The sequence below is a fragment of the Lonchura striata genome, chromosome 4A (assembly GCF_050655825.1).
Source record: "Lonchura striata isolate lonStrDom1 chromosome 4A, ASM5065582v1, whole genome shotgun sequence".
Classification (NCBI taxonomy): domain Eukaryota; kingdom Metazoa; phylum Chordata; class Aves; order Passeriformes; family Estrildidae; genus Lonchura; species Lonchura striata.
In genome coordinates, this window is record NC_140742.1 from 13,315,358 (window position 1) to 13,341,174 (window position 25,817).

The following is a 25,817-nucleotide window of genomic DNA, read 5'->3' on the forward strand; positions in this document are numbered from 1 at the left end:
TTAAAAGGTGCAGGATACTGAGCCTTAATTAAGAGCTTCTAACAGTGGCTATTTCTGATAGATGAAACAGCATTAGGCCCCTTAACTGGAAGGGAGCGGAAAGATGGGAGAGAAAGAGAAAATAAGGTTTCAAACCCTACTTGAATAGCAAAACAACTCCTAAAAGAGCATACTCCAACTCCTTAATCTGTCTGCAAGACACGTTTAATACCAGGATGCTGTGGAGAGCCCCTGCATCACTCAAGTTTCATTATCATTACAAAATATAGCAGAATGCCTTACTCACAAGTTTATTATCATAAATAATTAAAACAAAACTATCCTTATGGTACAAAATAAATGAATAAAGTACATTATAGGGTGCATTTGTTCTGTGTTTTATAGCTGTTTCCTGGCTCCCTACATCAGAAAATTCTCGAATTTGCAATCACTCTCCTGCTCATTAGTCCAAATCAGGAAAATTTTACTGCAGCTGGCTCAAATGACTTGTTCTGTTAAAAACAGGACCATAAGTGCTCTTTACTAGCTGCATATGCAACATACTTTTTTTTGTGATAAATCAGAGTATGTGATATGCAAAATGTTAAAAGAAAATCAAAGCATAGGATTGATTGCTGAGAAAAAGAAAGAAAAGAGGAAAAGAAATTCTGCCTCTAAAATTGACTGTCTGATTTCTAATTATAAAAATGTGCTAAGGTACAGATGAAATTATTAAATCTCTGCAATACTCATGCTAACAGTTTGTTCTCATAAGCTTGAAAGTGTTGGGCACACTCGTGATCTTTGAAGTTTTGCTTTGTTCCTTTGACTTATTTTATGCAGGTCAAAGATCACCATCGCTGCACATATCTGTCACTGAAGGATAATAACACTACAACTCAGTTTGGAATCAGGCTGGGCTGGCATGTTAAACCAGCAACAGACACATCAATCTTGCTGCTCCTGACGACTGCGAGTTCAGCGCCGGGAGAACCTCAGCTAATGCTGGTTACTGGTTGCTGCATCTTGATGCACCAGGTTAAGTCTCTCTTCTTCTGAGCAGTCTGTCCTCACGGACAAGCAAAACATGCCAGGAAAGCAAATTATCCTGCTAATCCAGCAAACACTGACAGAATCCTACTGGAGAGCAGCAGGATTGCAGAGAAGCATGCAGAGACCTATGGCAGCAAAAAAGAGCTTTCCAGGGAAGACTGAGAAAACAGAACAGTCATCAGCAGTTGGGTAATAATCATAATTTGTGAGAACTGGAAATAGTATTATTATTTGTGCAGTAGCATACAACATGAAATACTGGAGCTTTCCTGCTGTCTTCCAAGTAACTGATCAGCACCAGCCAACAGGCAGGTCAGAATATAATCCCTCACTCATCAACTGGAAGTAAATTTTCTAATCTATTACTTGACCATGATAAAGAGCAGAATAGTTTTTACTTTTATCTAAGAAACCAGCATGCAATATGACTATATAATGCATTTACCTGCCAGTCCTTTGCACACAGCAAGTCCAATTGGTACCTGATGAAATTCCAGTCTCTGTTTTACACTTACAAATAAATGAGATCAATGCACACCTGTAACAAAAAGCATCCATAATCTTGGCCCACTATGAAACTCACCTGCCATGCTAAAGTGAAGAACTTTATACATTAAGACAATGGCATTTCTTAGGAGAAGAGGTGATGTTTATGCTCAGCGTTCATACCTCCACTGGTCAACACAAGGCTTGGTATAAAACTCCAAAGAGGATGCCTTTGCTGAGGGTTTTTTGGTTGAACTGAGCCAGATTTCTGAGCAGGTATATTTGTGTAGATGTGTTTACACTGCACCAGCTCCTTGAGAGCCCTCACCTTACACTTCCCACTTCCCACCAGAGGGGGAAATTTAGAAGAAACCTATAATGTAAAGATCATACATGCAAGTGTTCGAGAAACCCAGGAGGCAAATAGGGATCTTTTCTATTGGAAATGGTATGGCATTTTAAAACAAGGAGAGGAAAAGTGGCTCAAAGTTCAAGCAATGAGTGTAATGGGCTACAACCTTCTTATACAATGTAAGAATTGAAATGGCAAAAATGGCAAGTACCACATTCCAATGTGCAGTTTCTATTCTTTCTATCTCAGGCACAACTGAACGCTCTTGTGGATCAGCTATCCCTCTTTTGTGCATCAGAACCAAATCCCTCAAAAACAAGGTGGGAGCGCTCTGTTGACCTCAGCAAACCCTACACCAGGCCCTACTGCAGTAGAAGGATGGCTTTATTTTGCAAAGTGACAGTATTTATCAAAATCACATCAAAAAACATACTGTAACACAGAAGAATAAATGATTTTTAATCAAACACAGCCAGTTAGGCATTACCTTCTTTACAGAGATATTTCCACTGAATCACTGTTGAGAAGGGAGGTGAGGGGAATCTCTTTGCCTTCAAAACTCCCATGTACTACTATTCCCTTGGGAAATTCTGCACAGGGAAGTACTCTAGGGAGCCAACTACAGCTGTGTAACAGACAAGAAATAGCTGGTATAGCTTCCTATTTACAATAAAAAAATTTTGCACTTAAAATGCGGAACTAGTAAGAGAGCAAAATATGATTAATACGTGTAGGATTTTTTTAATGGGAAACTCTGAACAGAGCCATCGCCAGCTACTCTGTAACCACAGCATATAACAGTTGAAATTGTTACTGATGCTGCAGAAACTAAAAAAAAAAAAAAAATTGAGAAATAACACTGAAATTATTAAAGCCAGTTTGATGCCACTAATAGGGCTGACCTCAGAATCGAACAAGCTGCTGTTATGTTGGGGCAGAAGATGAAATACCCTTCAGGAGCTTAAATTCCAATCCTAGCTCAGGAGTTTCTTTTAATATCAAAGTAGCTTCTTAGGAAAGCAAATGAAGTCCATTACCTCTGGTAATGGTAACCATTTACTCCTTGAAAAGCCTTGAGAGAGCTCTCACGCAGGATAGCCTATGTTTTATTAAATCCTTTTGCGTAGTTTTATTTTCAGGTCATATAATCTGAAGGACAAAGTATTCGCTTAAACTTTTCAAAGTATTCCAGTTTTATCAAAGATTAGTTTTTCTGATTCTTCAATAATTCAAGCTTCATCCTAACTATGTACCATGTTTAAATGTGAGCAGCATTAAATCAGAACACCATCACACCAGATTTCCACTGAATCCCAAATGTTCAGCACAAACAAATCACTGGCAAGACAATCAACATTAAGACCTTGCTAAATACTAAATTATTCACATTTGTTGTTTATACTGATGAAATGTTATATGATAAAAGGATTATTAAAAATTATTAATTGTATGGCATAAGAATATGGCCACATCTGCCTATAGGCAGTTATTTTTCTATTTAGAAAATATGAATCGGAAAGAGGGAATTGGATATTCCCTCAACTCACTGTTTTAAAGTTATATAAAATATACTATTATTTGGTACAATATTTGTGCCCTAAAATCGTACAGAAAAGTTCTAGTAATAAACCAGCTAAGCTGTGCATAAAAATGCCTTATTTTACAAAAGCAGATAGGGCATCTATTACACATATTTAAAGTAACAAATAGTATATATTATTTTAAAACAACCCTGAAAAGAATTTAAACCATAGGATCATCAAGATGCTTTTACTGGGAACCTCTCACAGTCATTTTAATGTTAATTTTGGCATTATACAAAGCATAGAAATTTTACCCCAGACATCAGAGACCTGATCCACACAATTCCAAACTGCAGCGTGATGGCAAATATGCATGACTGAGGCACCAAGAAGGAGAAGCAACTACAGTTTAGCTTGAATTTCTGCTAATGACTGAGAAGACAGGGTTGCTTAGAAAAGCAATGCTTGACAGAGAGCTGCAGATTCCCCTCCATTTGCCAGATGAAACATGCTGCTTTGTTTTCCTCCTTCGTCATGATGTACCTCTCAATCTTCTCAATAGGACTGAACAATCCCTTATACCCAACTGCTCAATCAAACAAAAGTGGGCCTCCCCTGCTTAGCTGGCTTATTCCCCACCTCCTCTAACGCTTGGAAAGGATTCAGACAAGAGCTACAAGAGCGATTAGAGCGCCTGGAAAAACTTGCCTTACATGGAGAGAATACAGCTCAGTCTACTTTGTTCATAAAGGAGAAGGTTAAGAGGCAACCTGATCACAGACTATGAATACTTACACAGGAAAGAGATTGCAGAGAGCAGATGGGTATTTAATCTAGCAGAAAAGGGTGTAACAAGATCCAGTGCTTGGAAGCTGAAGCCAGTCAAATTCAAACTAGTTTATGTAGCATCCATTTTCAATGATAACAAAATAATAACCATTCTAAGAACTTAACTAAAAAGCAGGGAATTCACAGCCATGTGCAGTTTTTAAATAGGCATTGTAAATATTTCTTAAAGGTACATTACAGCACAGAGGGTTTGGAACAGGCCCTGGTAGGAGGGATGAAATGAAACCTTAAGCTATCCAGCCCTGAGGACACACTCCTGGCCTGAGCTGCAGAGAAACTCAGACCTGTTTATAAATGGTATCATCCAACTCCTCAACACACATCACAGGAACACAACAAAACCACAGGACCAGAAATTTCCAGCACGCCTTCACAGTGACATTCACAAACTTGTGCACGGGAAGATGCCGAAGTTCTAAGCCATGATACAGAAAGAAATTTGGAAAGGATGGAAAGGATTTTAGATTAAAAAAAAAAAAAAAAAAAAAAAAACCACCAACCCAAAACCACATAAAACAGCCTAGCAGACACAAAAGATAGAAACTGATGCACTTGAATTTACCACTGTCATATTTATCCACAAGACAGCAGTTATTCACAGAAGTATAATATAATGCACCAAAATATAGATTAGACCATTCTACTCCCCCAGGCAGCCCCTTCTGCAGAAGCAGCAGGTGCCCATCTGCAACTGGGCCACAGTGCTGGTACACGAGGACCTGTGGAAAAGCTTTGCACAGCACCACATCTTCCTTAGGAAGGCCTGGAATGACTTGTTTCAGGCAGCAATGCAATAGTTAAATATTACCAAGTTGCTAGGAAAAATACCATCAAACCAGTTTATGCCTTACCATATTTCTGCTCCATTCAAACTGCATTATGCTGCACACCATTTCATCACTTCACAATGCCACAAACTACTTTTAATGCAAAACAAAGCTTTTCAATGTAAAACCCCATATTGTAATCCAGAAGAACTTTCCTTATCTATTTCGACAGCAAATCTTTAGTGGCAACCACATGTTATTGTGTTTTAGGGATTGAGACTTTTGTATGAACATGCTGATTGTCTCCTTGAGACATATATAATCAGCATTTTGTGCCAAGAAACACTTAAGCCAACAGAGACTTATACCATTCAGAAATGCTGTTGGAATTGAAAATGTATATTTTGGCTTATTTCCTTAAGCTTGCGATAGCAGGAATTTCTTAGGGGTTTTTTATGATTTTATTTTAACTTCATTCCCTTCTCAAACTCTCAGACACTGAATAAAAAGTCAAAACACATGTTCTGAAAGAAAGGAGCTATGCCAGGAAAATAATTCATTCTGATACACCAGCACTACAGATCTCTCCTGCCATAGGGACTTCTGCCTCGGAAACTCTTTGGGCACCTCTGCCTCTGTCCGTGGCTGAAGAGCTGTGCCTATACTCACTGCAGGCAGCTGTGAAAGTGGAAAGGAATGGACTTTTTTAGATAAGTGAGTGGGTATGAATCTTATCCAGGAACAGAGCAAACACCAAGGCAAACAAGTGTCTATTTGTGTGTTTCAGCAGCTCCCGAATGTCAGTTAACGGCTCGGAGGAGTTGCAGGAGTAGCGTGTTCAGTATTCAGAGAGCATCCACCACATTTGCTGCAACAGATATTTTTAACTCCCGTTTGCTCCATATGTGGAATGTGCAAATACACAAAAGAATGTCTTAATTGGTCCTGCTTTATATAAATGAATAATGGGCTAAATGGGTTGAAGTGAATGTCATATTTATCTCTCCACTGAGGAAAGACATGATGATTCAGAAACAGTGAAGCCAAGAGGATTCAGAGCTGTACTCACAAGTGGAATATATATCTCCTGTCAATACATTATGTATTCCATTTCTACTACAGCCCCCTAAAGGCACAAATAGAAAAAGAGAAGCAAAATCTAAATGTTTCATTTCTGCTCAACATATATTCATGCATGTGAGAGGTTTTTATACTTGCTTTCAGGACTTAGGAATCAAATCTCTGGAGCTCTTTATTTTAGTGAGTTTTTGTAAATACAAAACTCTCCATCGTTAGTTTCATCATTTGATATTGCAAAAGACATTTTATATTCCCAGGAAGAAGAGGCACAAGTAACAAAAAAGAGATCTGAACTTGCCTGGGCGCATTTGTGCAATCCCACCCAAGCTAACAGCTCTAATCTGCAGCTGCAGCACCTCTCCAGTTAAGCAGAGACACTTCCTACCAGGCATGGGAAAGCAGGTCAGGAAAACAAAAATCTTTAAAGATTTGGGTTTTATTTCCTGCTTACAAGTTTCCACATAGAACTACTGATTAAAAAATCTATGTAAAGAACATATCTGTTTTACATCCTCCTCTTAAAAATATAAGCATCACCAAAAAGCTCCAAGAAAAATAAAAAGCATGGTGTGGAAGACTGTGCTGACATTTTGATTCGGATGATCCTGGAAACTGATATTTTCAAGTCCTGCTGCTCTGGTTGGATTTAATAATTATACTGAGCAGAAAGCAAGTCTCCTCTGCACTCGCCCTGCCAAGCAGGGAATCACTTTTAGGGCTGCTGGAAAAGTGGAACATCTCATTTCCATTAATCTGGCTCATAGCTTCAGATTCCTAGATGGCATTAGCAGAGCACCACTTTCAGCCAGAGTGGAAGTTCAGCCTTGTGTTTAATTCTGCGTTAACTTGAGCATGACAGAGTGAAAATGCAGGAAATATGGCAAAAAAAAAAAATCATCTGGTAATATTTTTTCAGCAGAAGAAAAAGCTTTACAAAATGTATAGGTTCAGTTATTCCCAAAGCAGTGTTTTGTTAGTAGCATAGCTGTGCATACAGTGCCATGGCTGGAGGATCTGCCTTGCCCACGGCAAGTAAGGTAAAGCCTCAGGCACATGCAATTTAAAATTCATTTTTACTCTAGCAGACAGCTTCAGACCATCACCTATGTTTATTTTATAAATACAGCACTCTCAATTGGCATTCCTGTAGTCCCTAGGAGCTAACACTAAAACCATCTTATGTTTGAGATGTGTTTTAGAAAATAATGCACAATTGTGTCTTTAAAATCCATCAGCACAGGTTGCAAAGGATCCCTCTGAGTTCCCACATCAGTCCAAACCTGCAGGAATTTCCTTCTGGACACACCCATTAGGAAGTGACATTGCTGGCAGAAGGTATTTGTCAGATTGTGCCCAAGCGAAAAAAAACACGCTCCTCACACTGTTGATTTCAAACATAGTTTCTTAATTAAAAAGAAGGCCCTCCAAACTTCAGTAATTCTTGTCTCACCAGTTACTAATGGTGAGCTGAGGTGTGCTATCTGGGACTCCCACATAAAAATTGTGGGCAAATAACTTACTGTTGCATTTCCCTCTTCTTGTTCCATTTCATTATCCCAATACTGATATTATCCAACATTTAAAAATAGATAACTGTCAGTAATGACTGCTCTTGACAAGGTAAGCTATCTGTTTCTTTTAGGAGTTAAATTCAGATGGATGGTTATAAAGCTGACTTATATCTTACTCTTCCTAAAACAACAGACCACAAACTGCCCTCAGCCACCTATGGGCATGTACTGCCGTAATAAAGGACTACCAGGTATAACCAGATAACAGAATTTTGGCCTAAATACTATTGTCTTGATCAAGGGATTAGTTCATTTTGTACCTTAGATTATTCAAATACAGCTGAAGGTCTTCAAATCCTACCAACTTCCCTAGGAAGACAATTAGATGTTTTACCTCGCTGTGACTTACAAGTGGGAACTGTAAGTTACTTTTTACAGTAACTATAAGTAACTGTAAGAAGCAAAGAAATGGTCACCTCTAATGAACTGCTTATTCAATTTAGTATAACATCATCATGAATAGTTTTGTTAACATTTCTATATTCTTCTTTTTTAAAATATAAATCTTGGACAAAAAGATGCAGTAGTGTCACCTATTGATTTCCATGTAACAGGTTAATAAGTAACTAACGTTGGTAAGCAGAGAAGGTACCATTATCCAAATACCATTTCCAAATTACTCTTGATTTCTAAATTAGAAGAAATGCCTGACACACCACAGTTACCTACATTATCCACCAGATCACCCCACTTGGGTTCTTAACCATAAATAGTCGGATAGCATGAACAAAGGTCAATGAGTGAATTTACTGCTGGATGACTCCATAAATTTCTAATTCAGAACACCTAAAGCCCAAGCTATACCTGCAGGCATTTGAGACAAACACTATCACAGTCTCAATAACAAGGAAAGACAAGTGAAACCTGGTCTGCTTAACTGTTTGAAAAAGATGCTTCATTTTTTGAAACCTTAAAGTAGAAATACTATTGCAGAATGAAAAATTGCATTTACTGCCTCAGGGACTAATAAAAAATATTTTGCTAACTATTGCAGAACTGTTTAGAACAATTAGTCACAGGTAAACACCTCAAAGAGCTCAAAATTAATTTGGGTTTTTGTCTGAACAGATGCTCTTAAAAACTATGAATTGGTATTTCAGGGAATAAGCTCATGTATCTTGACATCTATAAAAACTAGCTTGCTGTATAAAGGAAAAGAATATCAATTCAAAGGACAGGGTATCAAAAAAGTTATTGTGTCCGAAGGACTTGTACATGACAGTGCGGATTTGGATAAGTCCCTAATTGGTTTATTCAACCACAGCTCAGATTCTGAACAGTTTCAACTGCACTTCATATGCTCAGCTCTGCAGCTCATGTTCTTATCAAGATGCACGAGCCTGAGAGGTCTTTGACATCCAAAAAACCCTGGATACTAATCCAAGCCCAGGAGTGCTTGGTATTCAACAATTACAATGAATTAAAAGCATCTTTCTTTTTTGTCTTTATTTCTTTCTATGGCTATGATTTGCTGAAGGTGAGACAACCAGTTTATCAGCTTGAATGCATTTAAATTCCCCTGCCTCCATGAAAGTAGAGGCTGAATTCACAGGGTATCAGACAAATTGCCCTACTGCTGAAGAACAGGGCAGGAAAGCTCAGATTGAAAGAGGAAGCCAAAAAGAGGAACCAGGAGATACATGATTCAGCCAGGGGTGGTGTACAACAAAAAAAACTATTCAAATTCCCAAAATAATATCTGGCTATTAACTGTACTTACATTATAAGAAAAGACATTATGTATGCTGATGGGACATAAGATCCTTATAATCCCTTGGAAAAGCAACTCTCTCCAGCTCTGCATTTGGCAAGAAAGGAACATATAAGCAATAGGATAAATCTGGCTTGTGTTCTAGCACTCTGTGCAATATTTGCTTCCACTGTAGCAATTAATAGTGCCTTCAATTTCATTAGTTCATCAGAAATACATTCAATAAATTAGGTGGCATCAGTCTACACTAAACACACAGAATTCCCTTGCACCAAACAACAAAGGGGGAACCCCAAAAGTGAATAATTTCAGCCTGAAATGCACCTAATTATCTATATTCTTCCATGGAGAGAGTCCACAGAATCAGACAATATAAATTCAGCCAAGAGGCTGTGTAAGAGGAGACATGGCCTAAGTCTAAGGAGAAATTTATTCCAAGACATAGAAGAAAATGTGCATTTTGGAATATTTTCCTGTAAATAGCTCTCTATGTCCCCATGTCCATAAACACCTCCATGTCCTCGTGTGGTGTGACAAATTATCAGACTAACCATTTGTTTCAGCAGCTGGTGAAATCAAAGGTTTTAAACCACTCAAAATGCAAACAGACAATGATGCACTCAATTTATATCTCTCACTGTGTGAAAGTCTGGCATTTGTCTCATTCTTACCTCTGGCTTCATCATGCCATATTTTTATGTACACTCCAAGCACATCCCTACACAGCCAAACTAAAGGTTTTTCCTAAGTAGCACTGGCTCTCCATGAATTAATAATTCCCATACTGGGAAGCTGTGCTGCAGGTCTGTTTCAAGCAGAACAACACTTGCAGCGGAGTCCAGCTGCCGCAATCTACCCCGTGCAGATGGACTAATACATTCCTTCACGGGTATTATCTGAGCTGCAGGGCCAGAAAGCAGGAGAATGTGTAACAGACTGAGCTCTTGCCACATTGTGAGAAAAGGTAAATTGTCAACAAACATTTCCTACATCTGATATCTTTTGTATGGAGAGATACGCTTTTAATAAAGAAGCAGCTGCCACTGCTGAACGATTAATCAATACTGGTAAGCTGACATCTTAAGAACTTGCTGAACTAAAGCTTTTCTTTTCCTCCTGCATTTACAAATAAAGTGCTCACTATTTGACTAAAGCCTGTCTACTTGACTGGAAAATATCAGAGTCCTATTTAAATGACATTTGCAGAGAATGAGATTTTATCCTGGTCGCTGCTCCTTATCGCTAATAATAACATCAGATTAGTGGATTTAGGCCAGCCGAGTAGCAATGCCTTTTCTGATCCCTTCTTAAAGCAGCTCTTTCCATCTGTCTAGCCAAGCTTTCCTCTGCTTGTATGGGCCAACGATTAAGTCTTAAATGGGGCTTCAATTGATACCATGTGGGATATCTATACAGAGGTTCATTGTGTTGCTAAATTCCAGCCAAGACATTTATCAACTCTGACTACTGCTTACTTCAAAATGGCAAAACACCTGGATATTTCCAAGTACAAATATTCCTACACTGTGTTTCCTTCTCAAATAAGTACAGTAATTAGACAATCCGATTTCAAAGATGTATAATTTGCTAAGATCCTCCAAATAAGATACAGGATCAGACACCAAGCTCATTTCAGATAGCGTGACTCAACTGAGTACTGCAGAGTACTGGCTGCACGACTTTCTGCACATTCAGAACCCATCCCACAACCTATCAATTAATGGGTGACTTACACTTAAGCACAGTATGGCTTGCCAGCAACAGTGCTTTTCAACTGGGGCTTTTGAGGTCATGACTGAGCAATTTGGACACTGGCAGAAAATAAACTGCACACACCTCCCCCCACCCCACTCACACACCCCCCACTCCCAGTACAACTTTTTAAAAGAACCAGTATTGGTTTTGTCATCATTGCTTTCAATAGTAGCTGAGTTTAGTAGCATAAACAAGATGTAATATCCAAATGCCAAACACTTTCAATAAAAATTACTAAAGCAAATTAGAAAGTAAATCTGTTTTATTTCCCCTCCTCTTTTTTGCGGTTTTTAGTTTAAAGGTCACTTTGTATTCCTAGTGAGGCCACTTACAGTATGTTAATAACTGACATTTCCTCTTCTAACATATAATAGAGGCCTGACAACTGCTGTGCACTAAAGATAAGTTGTGAAACCAATAGTTCTTATAAGAAACCAGTGTTTCTAGATCATGCAAATCTTCTAACTCCAGTACTTGTTTAGTTTTTAACAAGGTCTGGCTCATTCCTAACCTTGATCAAAAAAGTGTTTCCACATGGCAGTCAGATTCATGCCAAGTATAGCTACACACAGAAAGTTGCCTGACTTAATCAAGCAATGCAGGAGACATGAAATGAATATTTAGCAAGGTCAAAGTCAGACTGCTCTTCGAGAAGCAGCAATTGCTGACAGTTGAATGAGCAGCACACAAATCTGGGTTCCTATTTTAATACCTACATATTTTCACTATTTGTCATCCTGTTAACAAAACTGCATTAAAACACAATATTAGAAATCTAAGAACATTTTTATGGGAAGGATAAAATCTACTGTATATTTATGCATGTCATAAAGCCCATAATGTATCTTGCATGAAACCATTTATCTTCATTTCATAGGGTCACAACAAGTACACACTACTTTTCCTCCAGGAAGCCTGTGGCATGTTGAGCCAGGCATCAGTCATAATAAGAAAGACAAACTTATTTCATTTTAAAATGGTGCATGAAGTAAAATGGAAAAGTCCAAATTTTTTAATTAACAGGATTGTGAGCATCGCTTATCTTCAAAAACAGCAAATTGGAATTAATCACATTTCAAGAGCAAGTTAATATTCTCTCTCTCTTCTACAAAATGACTGCGATTGATCTAAATCTAGTTATTTCATGCAAAACTAGGTTAAATACTGTAGATCTTTATGACCACACAGAAAGCATTACCATGACAGACTATGCTATTGTATTTCTGTTGCTGGGTAAGCCGCAGTAAATCCAACCGCAAGCGATCAAAATGGGGAAAAATCTCCAAGCCTTGAGAACAAAACGTCTGCCCGGCAGCTTTTCTATAGGAACAAATTACTGACTTGCCTGGGCACCCAGGTCCAGTAAGAATGCCATCCATCACACCCCCTTCTCTGCTTGGCACACATGAGGGCACCCGCCCCACAGCACAGACATTCACAGGCTGCCCCCATGTCTGACTGCCACAGGGCCATCCAGAGAGGGTCACTGAGGCACCAGGGGCTCCTACCACGTGGCATTCCATGCCCCTCTTAGGGCACCTCACGTGCTCCAGATATGGCCAGGATCAGCAGGGACATTTCTCCATGAGAAGAGATGTTATTCTTTAGGAGGTACCTTTAGGGATGCACGTGAATTCTCCAAGTCTGGGCAACTCTGCTCATATGCAGAGAACTATCAGAAAGGATACCATCTTTTATATATATATTTTTTTTTTCTACACACACACATACATACATATATAAAATTCACTTACTATCTGTGAATTACCATGTACTGAAACATGCTGGTATCTCAGTACTACTATAAACCATTCTAGCTGTGTGACCATGCAAAACACTGTTAACACCTCAATAATTAAGGATAATGAGGAGCAATAACATCATAAGAAAGTATGACAAAACATAATTGTAAACCTTTTTTTGATTTGTATGTTATTTTGTGCACATACACATAACAAAGCTTCTTTACAGCTTATCTACCAATATTTAACATCACAGTTCAATAGCATGATTTCAGGGTTTATCAACTGTCTGAAGCCAGTGTGAACAAAGGCCAGATTTGTTTGCACATCAAAAGGGAGCTATGTACTGTCAAAAGAGAGATCTATACAACAACCAAAGAAAAGGCAGCAAATGCTGGTTTTACTGAGAAAAGCTGGTGACTGGATATTTCCAAGATGTAAATGACTTCTTATTTGGTGAGCCTTCCAGTTAGATGTTGAGAGTGCAGCTCACCATTTCTCTCCTCAGATTCTGGCAAGATTTCCCACCCCTCCAATTCAGTTTTGTATAAAATCTTACAGAACTTCCAGCTAGCAAGAAGGCAGTTACAGGGATGTGGCTGTATGAAGATAATCAGATTCCTGAGGGAGCAAAGGTCCTCATTTATTTTTTTTTTTTTAATCCTCAGAGGAGTGATTGTCTCCTAACACACACACACACCCCCTACCCCTATTGTGTCTTACTGCTTAATTAGCTACCGGATGAAATGGAGTTCTGTTTGCACCAACTTTATGTCTACTGTAATTGCCCTTAGTTGCAGTTCCAAGAAGAAAAAATTGATCAAATAACTACATATTTTGTTTGATTAATAATGAAAAAATCATTAAGGGATTAAAGTGAAACCATTTCATTCCTATTGATCATGCTCAGCAATCTGAACTTATTTTATGATCCTGATCAATGTAATTAATGAGAATGGCTGTTAATTAGTTACACTAGCAGGTGGGCCACGTAAAACATATCCTCTTAATGCCATAGCATATCATGCAATTAGAATTTGGGTTAATTCTGTAGCATTCCCAGAGTAAGAGTTTAAAAAACTGCACAGGACCATGGTCTTTGAATTTTCTGCACACACACCACACAGACACAAATGCACACTCAGCCACTCAAAATGACTGTCATAAAGGGACCACGGACTCACAATTGATTTAGGACCATAATCAAACATTCTTCTTTTTGCAACTCTCATCTTTATGACAAGTTCCCACACTCCCTTACAGCAAGCTCTCCTCCTGGTACATAGGAACAAACCAGGTTTCAGTGTAACTTGGGGCTTCACTCTCAGCATCTTGTTAACTCAGTCACTCTCATCTGGTCCTTTCTGGTCTCCCCCTAAGGAGAGGGCTTTTTTCAGGAGAAATAACCTCTTGGGTGTGAGCTGAGACAGACAATAAAAGTGTTAACTGCTTAGCAGTGCTATGTAGCTAATTAGCAGTATTATGAGTTTAAGGGTGGCTTTGATAATCATGGGGCCTGTGAGGGTTCCCCATTCCCTAGGAACACAGGCAGATTAATACTTTTTCTTTCTTTGAGAAAGAAAAAAAAAAGCAACAAAATGAATTGTGGAAAAATGTGTGTATTTATACGAGGGGTTACAGTTCAGGTTTGCATTTCCTGTAGGACCAGAGCAAGCTGTATAACATTATCCAAACTGAAGGAGCAACATAGCTCCTAAAATTCCTCTCCAGCCAACTTATGGATTGGGTCTAAACACTGCAGCATCTGGAGAGAACATGCAGCCTCACAAGGGCAGAAGCCATTTCTGAAGCATACTGGTCTATTGACAAATAGGTCAGAGAAAGGGAGGTCTGGGCACAGTGACAGACTAGGGCAGGACAAGAGCAAGAGGAGGGGATCCACCAGAGCTGAGCACAAAATTTCTGCCCCCCTTTATCCAAGAACTTGGTGAGAGCCAATGATAGCCCTCCTTGCTCTGCAGCATGTTTTGTTCGACATCAGCAAAAGTTCTTCCCTTTCTTCTCTCTTATGCTATATTCTAGTCGTAATATCTACACAAGCCTCTGTACAGAATCTCAACATGACACCCATTTGGCTACACCTTTTAGTCACACACAACCACACTGCTGTACTAAGACATAACTACATCTGATAACCATTAAACTTTAAATATTTCTTTAAAAAACATATGGCCTTGTGATTAAAAAAATAACCACAGTCAATCAAACCATCACAAGTCATCCTTAAATATCAAAATGACAAGTGCACTAGAAATAAAGATTTGAACTTACTCTTTGCATAGTAAGAATATCCAAGATTAGAGACTCCAAAGGCAGAGTGATTAACAGTGACACAACTAAATATGCAGCCAAGCTGTGTTTGCTGTTGGAAGGGGAAACTCCAGGTGAGCTTGAGCTCCTGATGAATCCCTGACATGCTGGGTCAGTCCACAGCTCTGAACTACACTGTTTGCAGAAGGCTTTTTTCACTATTATCACCAGAAAGAAGGCAAGAGCTGTCTTCCTTTGAAAAAGGCTGACATATCAGTGAAGGAAGAGACAGCAGAGCAAAACTACCATGATAAACCTTAGGAGTAAGCAATCCCACAAGAGCCTGGTTCTAGCAGGACTCAAGTTTAACAAGCTCTTCTATGGCTATGAACCCATCATCACCAGGGACACTGGTATAAGAGAAAGGGCTGTGTTTCAGACAAAGTACTCCCCAACAAAAAAAAACAATTCCCTATTTACAAAAGAGTTAAAAAAAAAGAAAACCAAACAAACGTTGCCATTGTTTCTATAAGGTCTTAATGGTAATCTCAATGGATTGGATCCAGAGTCTGTGGAATCAGCCTCAGTCTTTACCTGCTGGTTCCTACACTAAATATTACACGTACATAACTGTCGGCTTGAGCCAGTGTATATTGGCCTCTTCAGATGAAAGAAAATTGGTGTCAGCAGCCTCCTGAGCACATTTTAATAATCAGCCTGATCATGGGTGCATGGCAGCTGCTCGATTGATGGTGTTAGACAGCGAATAAAGAAAGATGCCAGCAGTGCCCTCAGATCTGACATAACGAGGGAAACATCAGTCATTTGGCTAAAAGGCTCATAAAGGCTCCATCAGCTGTGACACAGGAGTCTGTCTTATGCAAAGCTAATGAGGAAATGTGGCAGCGTTAGCATTCTCTTTAGACAGTAACAAGTTGCGAGTGAGCTGCATTTTAGATGAAAAATTCAGTTGAAAACAGGGCAGTTTTCATGATCGCTGCCTAGATAATATCCTGATGTCTGGGACAGACTGTTAGAAATGAAAAGATTTTGAAAGGGTTTTAGGACAGCCACTGCCCGTCCCAGTAGCCTGTGTATTGATTGTCAGTTGATACTGTGTGTACAAAAGGATTAGCTCTTCTGACTAGATTTTGATCACCCTCACCATGGATCTCAGACTCCCTTTAATGCTGGGACCCCTCTGGGTCTGCACTGGTCACCAGTGAGCAAAGACTGGGTGCAAACAGGGCTCTCTAATGGATTGATGCAGACCTGGATGGGAAGCAGTGAAGACACAGCTGCACAACCCAGCCCTGCACCGGCTTTGTGCCCCTCAGGGCTTGGGAAGCAGCGGTTCGGAGTCATTTGAGAACACTGCCTGTGTCTCCTGTGTGAATATTTTAAAGCAGTCCTTCTTCCAGGAGGGTACAGAAGCTCACCCTGCCCATGGATTGGGTTGCAGATGGAGCCTGTGAGAACAGCATACCCTGGAGCTGTCAGAAGGGTTGCTTTGGAGGGTAAGGTAACAGTAGGGAAATGGGGAAGAAGAGACTCACAGATGAACTTTTGCTTTCAGTCAAATTTCCATTTCTAACAACTTCTCCCATTTCAGTTTCCCAGCATGCTGATATATTACACTAATTATGAGAACGACCTTCTCCCCCTTCTACATTTTCTTCCTTCCACTGCTCCAGTCAATAGATTTACAGTCTAATGTTATTTCTGTGTATGTCATGAGAGCCATTCCAACAGCAACAGGGCATTACGAAAAAAGCAGTCAAAAGGTAATTAGAAATCTTGCTGAAATGTTACGTTTGTTACGTGAGGATTACAATGAACGATTCAATGAGCCTCAAAGTTCATCCTTAACATTGATAAGTGAGCTTCTGCCAAGAAATGCACAGCTGGTGACAGCAGGGATTCAGGGTTTGGGAGGGACACACACTTCTAAGGTGAAATTGGAGACAAGGATTAGAATCTCAGAAAACAAAGGAGGTCTTTATTCCTGGAAATGTTAAAGTCATTTTTCAGTGGCAAAGGAAATGCCATTTTTATAGCACATACCTAATCTTTCCCCTAGTTTTGATAGCAGATGTTTAGTCATATAGGTACAAAGTGGGATTCCAGAGCTAGAACAAAGAAAATGGCCATCAGGTTTTCTGACATTGTTCCCACATCACATTGTGCCTTGTATGTGTCACACTGTCCACCCATACCTCTAGCTCCACATTAACAAAGTATCTAGAAAAATAAAATACTGGTAGGCAGGATTATGCTGCCAAAACCCAGCACTCTGGAACTGCAAATGTGCAGAAGTTACCCACAGGTTCTAACGTTCTATTCCAGACTGTTCCCACCCAAAGTGACAATGCTAATTGCCACAGGAATATTCAATGTAGCCCGCCTGAAAAGGCAATCTGCTGAAATAACTCCTATGAGGTTGTTTCCAAGCACTCTCAATTGCTCTAAGTAATGTTTCATTTTTTCCTTAGCAGTCCATCTCACCTGCATTTTTTCAGTCCTCTGAATGAGCATTTACAGCAAGTTTCAAAATAATACCCACTGACAGTAGCTGCTATTAAGGTTAATTAATTAATGTTTCTGAAGACGGTTGAGGTTCTTGAATGAAAGGTTACACATTGTATATCAGTGCTTCACTGTTATTAGAAGAAGCAAAAAATACATGTTTTTCTTAGGAAAATTTATTCTCTGGCCTCTTTTTAGACCTCTGTACTGTAAACTTTGTCTAGCTGCTTTCTATATAGTAATGACTTACAGACCATAATACCTTTCCTGGGAAGAGACTTCAAAATTGTACCAGCACTTTGGAACATGCTGTCAGCATCAGAGTTATACTAAAAATGGCTTAAGCACATAGTTTTTTTTAACAATAGGGCTTTATTTGTGCTGCAAGTTAACATCACTGAGGTATTTCACTATTATCTAACTCCATTTGCATTTACATTTGCTTGATAATGTGGCTTTGCCAAGTTATACTAATATAAATTATGGATTATTGTTTTGGGATATACTCTTTTTGTCAGTTGTATTCTAGAGCTGCACAATTTGTATGTGGTATTCTTTGCAGTTTACTTTCTACAATGTATGTGGTATAACCACACTGCCATTTAGTATAATGTATTAGGTTAAGGGCATATACTGCCTAGTTTTTGAGAAGCCAGAGAAATTTTCCTGAGAAATAAATGCATGCCCTAAAGCCATTTCTGCAAAATACTAAATGGTAAACAATTACAATGCTTATGCTAAGCTCCGTGTTAACAGCTGCATGTATTACAGACTGACACATTGAACATTGATACAGCAGGGGCTGTACAGAACATATTTAAAACCATATTTCAAAACCTGTAACATGCCAACATGCAAATTAATAAATTTTTCTTTCCAAATGTCACCGGCATGGTGATTTCCTGCCAGCCCAAGCGTCATTCTCCTGCAGCAGTAAAAGTAACACAGTCAATCTCCTCTGAATCCTATCTCCCCTGCTTCCTGCAGAGTCCCTGGGAGTTTATGATTCATATTGCAAAAGCTGTATGCAGTACCCCTTTGGGGATATATATTAATGAAGAAATTTTCTCACGCCAGAGCTGCCTCTTTATTGGAGTACGAAGGGTACAGTCTGTTCTGAGCGGCTTTTTAATTTCTCATAATTAACCCTGCCAGAATTAACATCGGTGGCATCACTGACAGCAAATTAAAGAAGCCACATCAGCAGAGTTAAAGCTTTTTCTACCTTCCCCTCTCCCTCCTCCCCTTTTCAGCCCCCCCATTTTCTATGTGTTTAAAGAAGAAAGTTCTCGAAGTCTGACAAGACGATCATCCTGTCATTGCACTAAGAGCCCTGCTGGGAGACGTATGATTAGAGCATTTCCAGACTTCCCTGCCGTTAATACCAACCTATTTCAGCTCTTAACTGGCCTCGTGCCATGTAGATTTGTGGCAAAGAACCATGGCTTCAGTTTCTTTCACTCTATGAGGTACAGTGGCTCACCTGATCTCCTCTGTGAGCTGATGGAACCAAGATCTAAAGCCCTCTGCAGCATTCAGACAGCTTCTTCTACCATCAATGTATGAAAAGTCAGATCAGCTGTGCTTTGAGTGAGTCTCTTTAATCTAGCTTCATATCAGCCTCTTTTACACAATTCTGGACAGAAGATGAAAACATACTAGGAACACCAAGATACCCAAACAAACACTTTTTTCCTCTGTTCAGCCAGAAATAAATGTGTTAAATTTTGATATTCATGCAGTCAAGCCACTGAAATGTAGGATTTCATAGAAAGAGAAGAGGAATGGACTATCAATGTCCTACCTGATTTTCTCCACTGCATGTCCAAGAGAGAGGGATCCTGGAGAAAGCCCACGGTGGTGAATGCCATTATAAGAATTACAGTTCACGCCCTCCTGTCCTGTTTGAGTACTCTGAGCGTCAAAGCCCCAGAGGTCAAAACTAGATTGGCTTACATAAATATTTACCCCATTGTTTGATCTTTTACTGAAAACTGATGAATTATGAAGCTGAAACACCTACCGAAGGCAAGATATGATAAGACTGCTGCTGTTACAGTCCCATGTGAAGTAACAGTGGATGAACCAAAACACATTGCTCTCCATTCATCTACTTACTCATTTCTGTGGAAATCATATTTATTGATCCTCTTATTCCCTCTCTATAACCATAGCCTTTCATTAGCAAGGAGTGAAACTTCTGCAGGGGAGAACCTAAGGCACATCTTTGCACATGATCACAGTAGGAGTTGGTGATTTTAAAGCCACAAGGACAATTTCCAGTACTACCCTGTGGCTCTGCACGTGCCTTGTTTCATACTGCCTTCTTCCCATGAGCCTGGCATTGCATTCCACTTCAAATTTCCAAGTGTTAAAGCATTTGCCTGGACTTCAAAATGCCAGTGTAAATATAGGATGAAAAACTTGCACAACACTGCATACAAAGCATCTTCCATTACCTGGTATGATGTTATTGCAAATATCAATCTAAAAACCCCAAATCCATGAAGCCAATAATATTTTCAGAGATCTGATGGCTTGAGACCAAGAATAGGGATTTCCATCAGCAGAGGGTAGAAGTCAGGGAGGACACAATGGCTCTGAGCAAGCATGTGACAGCTAACAGAGGTGCACACACACTTTCCTCGACAAACCACAGATTGCACTGTGAAACACTGCAGTTGGTATAGCACTGGAAATGTGCCAGTGCAACCAGAATGAGGATATGCTTCCTGCATTGTCGTCTCACTTGATAGGCACCGTTCGAACACAATCTGTAAGCAATTTCAGTGTGCCACGGAGCCCACCAGAGGGAAAGGATCTGATTTACATTCAGCGGTCTGAAAGGTCGCAGCAATGATGGTGCTGAAGATTACTTGCAGATATGACAGCAGCATCAATTTCTTGAGACTATAATATTAAGTGTCTGTGTGTGTCTCTGTACACAAAAATATATGTGTAGTTCTGAGAGAAAGACACTAAATTACTAAATAACTTTCTGCATTAAAACTGGGGGACAATTGGATTTTTCCAAAAGTTGTCATTATCTCTGACTTCTTCTATGATTTGGAAAGCAAAGCAATCTTCAGAGAGAAACAGTTTAGGACAGAACTGGTTCCATGAATATCTCAGTTCACAATGGAAGAGGGATGGTATGTAGCACCAAAGTACTGGATCTGAAAGCAGCAAAAAATTAGAGCCAAATAGGCTCTGAAGACAAGCTCTTCATCTGGTTATAATTCCCATGTAACTCCAGCTGAGAGTTTTATGGGAATGTCAGCTTTAGTCATCAGTAAATTGTCCTTCATGTAGCTACAGACCTGGACCATATTCTTCACCACCTTTAACTTCTCTGATCTAACTAAAAGTCTCATCATTTTAATTAACTCCCTGTGACTCTTCCCAACAAAGACTACAGCTGAGAAGATTACCAACCACAGGGAATTTCTGGGGTTGAGTCTTGATGGTCCTGAGGGAATTACAAGAAGTTTCCAATAGGTGGCTGGTATTCATACACCCTTCTGAGTTGGCCCTCTTGATTATTTTTGACTATTTCTATTACTAACACACATCTTTTTAAAGGTCTACAGATGGATAACTTAGTTGGGAGTGCTGTAGCATAATAAGCCAGGAAAGAGGGAATACACATTAAAAGAAACAGGCAAAGAGTGCTCAGAGCAACTGGGAAGGTATTTAGAGCTTAGTGCAGAAAAATCTCTGAAGCCATTTGTTTTGTGTATGGCTGCAGTAAAAGAAACAGCAACAAGGACACAGGGATGCACCAACCAAGGGCTGCAATACAAATCATAGGCAGCAAGGTGATTTCTCTAATAACTACCTCACAACTGGAATTCTGTCCACAATTTTAAGCATCACACAGATAAGCTAATTTTACTGTAGAGGGGGTACAGCTTCGGAAACCTTGACTAACCTTGGGTACGTAAAGTTATCTCATGTCAAGACAGGCCAAAGTGATTGAATTTATTCTTGACAGGAAAGAGAAAACTTTGAAATGACTGAACAGAAATATTTCATTTCAGATGATGAAAAATTTTCATATAGCACAGAGATGTGGGAGATGGGGAGAACTTGTCTGTTACCAGTTAAAATAAAATAAAGCCAAAATTGTGGCCATCATTTCACATTTGGAAATAAAGAGCCAGTATCTGCTATCAGTGACAGCTATAAAAGTCTCATTGATTTCAATGAAAGCTGCAAGTGTGCATCTAATTGAGGAATCTGGATCACAAAATGTAAAGAAAAATCATTTTGCTTAGAAAGTAATGAATATGCCACATTATGCTGCCAAGTAATATTACTGCCACAAAGTCTCAATGAGTTTATGAAAAGGATTGATATTTTTATTAGTAGAGAGTAGATTGAAAGAGAGCGACAAAACAAAATGGGGATGAAAAAAGGTAAAGGAAAGCAGGTTTACTGGGCCAAATGGCTTTTTCATGTCCATAAATTGCTAAGTGTATTTCTAATTAATTTCCCAATTCAAACAGCCAGAAATAAAAAACAGGCTTTTGAGTGTGCTGTGAACTCAGGAGAGACTCTGTAGACTTGGACAAATAATAGTATAAAATGGTTTATGAAACCAGAGGGTTTATGGTCTATAAATAACTTCCATGTATTTTTATTCTTTACACGTACAATATTACTGAGGACTGGATGATAGCTTTTCACTGCTGCCTGGTTGACTTCTTCCACACACACACCCAAGGTAATGACGATATTGATCCTGAAGAGACATTTTTTGAGACAGATAAAAAAGCCACACAACTGAACTAATAGAAAGGGCCTAGCAACTTTAGTGGTAAAGCTGTGGTCCTTTAAGTGAACTGCAATTTGCCATACAGTTTAAAACCTACATCCTAATAACTTCAGGCATCTAGGATGAAAAAAAAAAAAAAGAAAAAAACAGTAAGCCATCTAAAAGATGACTTATGTTATTTAGTGCCTTTAACAGCCCTTTAGATAACTAACATATAAATTTTTAGGAATCCCAGTATTTAAATCAAGAAAATATGTAAGATACGTGTATTTGTCAGTGTAAACAAGAGACTTACTGAGAAAATGCTTCTGATCTTTAGATTTACAGCACGCTCTCTTTTTGGCTAAATGTGCAATTCAAAACGTGCCTAATTCCTAAAATCCATATATGTGACACTGCCTGGGTTTCCATGACTACTGCTCTGAAAACCATATTAATTATTCAAGAGGTCCATGCCATTCTCCCTGTGTTCCATAAGGAATGCTGGGAAGCACTGTCTGCCTTTATAGAGTAATACAGATATTTAAAAGGACTGCATCGCTGGCTCTAAATACCACAGATATTTTCTTACAGCACTGTGACATCTGCATGATAGGTCCCATAAATATTATCCAAACACTCCAGTGCATCAGTACAAAAAGAAAAATGAAAAAAACCAAAACAAAATCTCCAAACCAGAAAAACTCTCCTCTTCGCTTTTTTTCTTCTCTGTTTCAGCAATCTTCAAAAAGGTGCTTTAATTCTAGTCCCTGTTTATCATCCTGATATAATCCTATTTTAAACAAAGTCAACTAGCTTGCATGCAGGAGGGATTAATCGCCTGTGTTTTTCCAGAGGATATAGTTTCAAATGGTGAGACTTACATTAAATCAAATTTCTCACATCAGCTGTGACTAAGCAGCTGTTTGCCATATCTGTTGATCTCTGTATATTTTAATAACCATAATCAGTGCAGAGAACATTCTTTTCAGATAACATTATCAAAACACGCTGTAACAAAGTAAGGAATGTCAGTGCTGGAGCAGTACATACCGCCGCCGCCGTCCTGTCATAGCGGAGCGATCCGTGCCAATCACACCACAGCAGCACTGGCGCATTTCGGGGCCAATTACCCAAAGGCAGAGAGGAGAGGAAAGTGGGCCAGATCCTCTTCCAGTGGGAGCAGAACAATGGAGCTAGCCCAGATTTATACCTATGTGACTGAAAGCGTCATCTGGCCCAGCATCAGTCTTGCTGAGAGTCGCTTGGGATCTCGGATTGGCATATATGTAATACTCAGGCAGCCCTTATAGAAAAAGTCTATAGGATGTAAGAGAAAATGAGGGCTTTTCTGCAGAATTTTGTAAGTCAAACCACTATAGAAAATGACACTGCCGAGATATATTCTAGATCTCAATTAAACACTCTTTATTCCTTCTATATTTTAGCTATAAAAACAATATTCTTTTTTACTGCTACATGCCTATGGAATATTTTTCTGCTAAAGAAAATGTATTTATTTTTTCTTTCCAGAACCTTCAAGTTCAGCTCTATTACATTCTCCAGGAACATGTATAGCATATCTGTTGCAGATGCTGCTACTTTTTTACCTGAAGTGAGGATTTAACTGGTAAGGTGAATCTGAATTTCCCCAAAGCAAGGATACAGCCCTGTCACCACATAAAAAAGAGAATGACAGGCAAAACAGAGCTCCAGATTCAAAGCCTATCAAAATCACAATGCCATGAACACATCCCTGACTGACACTCACTGAGCATGATCAAATACACAGTAATAAACAAACCAAAACGTGCAGATATATTTTCATGTCTCGGAACCACAGGAACACCCACCATGCCCGAGCCTACCTCTCCCCATGTCCTGTCTCTTTCCAGCTCATCTTTTCAGCACATCCCACTGTCCAGGCTGGTCAGCATCCTGACATGGGCCACAGCACAGTGGAGGTGCAGGAGCAGGACCCAAGACTGAGTGGGCAGTTTCTTCTGAGAGCTCCCACACCCTCCAGCACCGACTCACCCCCTCTCCACAAGTGCTCATGTTTGCTGGATGAAGATCTCTGCCCCTCGGGCTGTGTACAGCACCAAGCACAATCCTCACCCTCCCCCAGGTCAGCTCTGCCATCAAGACATTGTTATGATACAGCCAACACACTACTACATACAGCGATCACTTCCAGTTGCCTATTTTCAGGGGTTTGTTTTTTTAATCTTCCTCCCAAACACATTCCACTAACAGGGCACCATCATTACTATTATTATTTACTATTCAGATTGCAGCTCTAGCGCCCACAGTGAGCTTTCTTTATTACTCCCAAGTTCTCACTTGCCATATAAAGTGCTCCATCGAAATACAGATAAAAAGTAATTTCCTCAAGAGCAAGGTGTGAACAGAGCATACTTAATTGTGCACTGTTATATCAACTGTATAATGCTGCAATAAAATTCCAAAACAATGTGATTAAAAATTATACCAAATGAGGATACCTAGGTGCCATAGCCAGTCAAAGCGCATTTACCCAATCTAAATTATATGCTAAGCAAATAAAATAAACATGCAATTTGCTAATTAAAGTGCACTCTCATGTATCCTGTAACCACCATAAATTATACAGCAACATTTAATTTTTTGACTGTTTAGCAATGTTTATGACTGCTTTACTAAATTAAACACAGAACGAAGGGGGCAAATTAGTAGGAAAGCAGTGCTTTTCCCCCTTTCCTTTCAGATTTATTTTTTCCATAGTTCTATTGTTCTGGTTTTTAATAATTGCATCTTTCCATAACAGCATGTTAATTTTACTGTGGATTTTCTCAATTTTTACTTCCAAAGTTCTACTCTATTCAATTCCAACTACTTGCTTTTGCAAATTCTCTCCAATATGGAAGTCAGTTTATCTTACGGGAACAACCCTTTCATAAAAACTCCATGCTCAAAGTTCCCACATTTGGACAATGACAAGAATGATGGGTTTTCCCCCTCAAATAAGACGACTGTATTTCAATCCTTTCATTTCACCCAAAACCTACTGCCCACATCACAATGACTGGGCTCTAGTTGAGGCTGTGAGCCTTCCATCATCTGGAGTCAAATGCTGAAGGCATTCCTGGACTCCACTCGAGGGGAACTGTGAACAGTTGGGGTTTGTTTTCTCTCAAAATCTAAGAAAAGTCTCAGACTCTGTTTGCCTGACAACCAGGTCAGCTGCATTTTAAACTTCTGACAAACACGGTTTTATCCCAGAATATGGTCAGGTGAAGAGAAGGAGGAGTGGGGGACAGAAACCACTGGTCAATCCTTCAGACTACTCTATTCTACAACAGAAATAATTAAGGGATCCGACTCTTGTCCCAGTTTCTTGCTTCCCCATTTACCACC

General features: G+C 39.3%; 1 protein-coding gene across 9 annotated transcripts in view; it reads right to left on the reverse strand.

Moving 5' to 3' along the window:
• Nucleotides 1–25,817, reverse strand: part of AFF2 (ALF transcription elongation factor 2) — a 350,216-nt gene that overhangs the window by 255,042 nt on the left and 69,357 nt on the right. The window contains exon 1 of one of the 9 annotated variants that reach the window (XM_021547865.4): nt 24,290–24,461. The exons of 7 other annotated variants lie outside the window; for them this stretch is intronic. In XM_021547865.4, the coding sequence (XP_021403540.3) occupies nt 24,290–24,321 (32 nt within the window). In that variant the 5' untranslated portion in view covers nt 24,322–24,461. Of the gene's footprint in view, nt 1–23,474; nt 23,665–24,289; nt 24,462–25,817 lie in introns of those variants that run through there. One more of the 9 variants, XM_085570468.1, reaches the window with a different exon arrangement.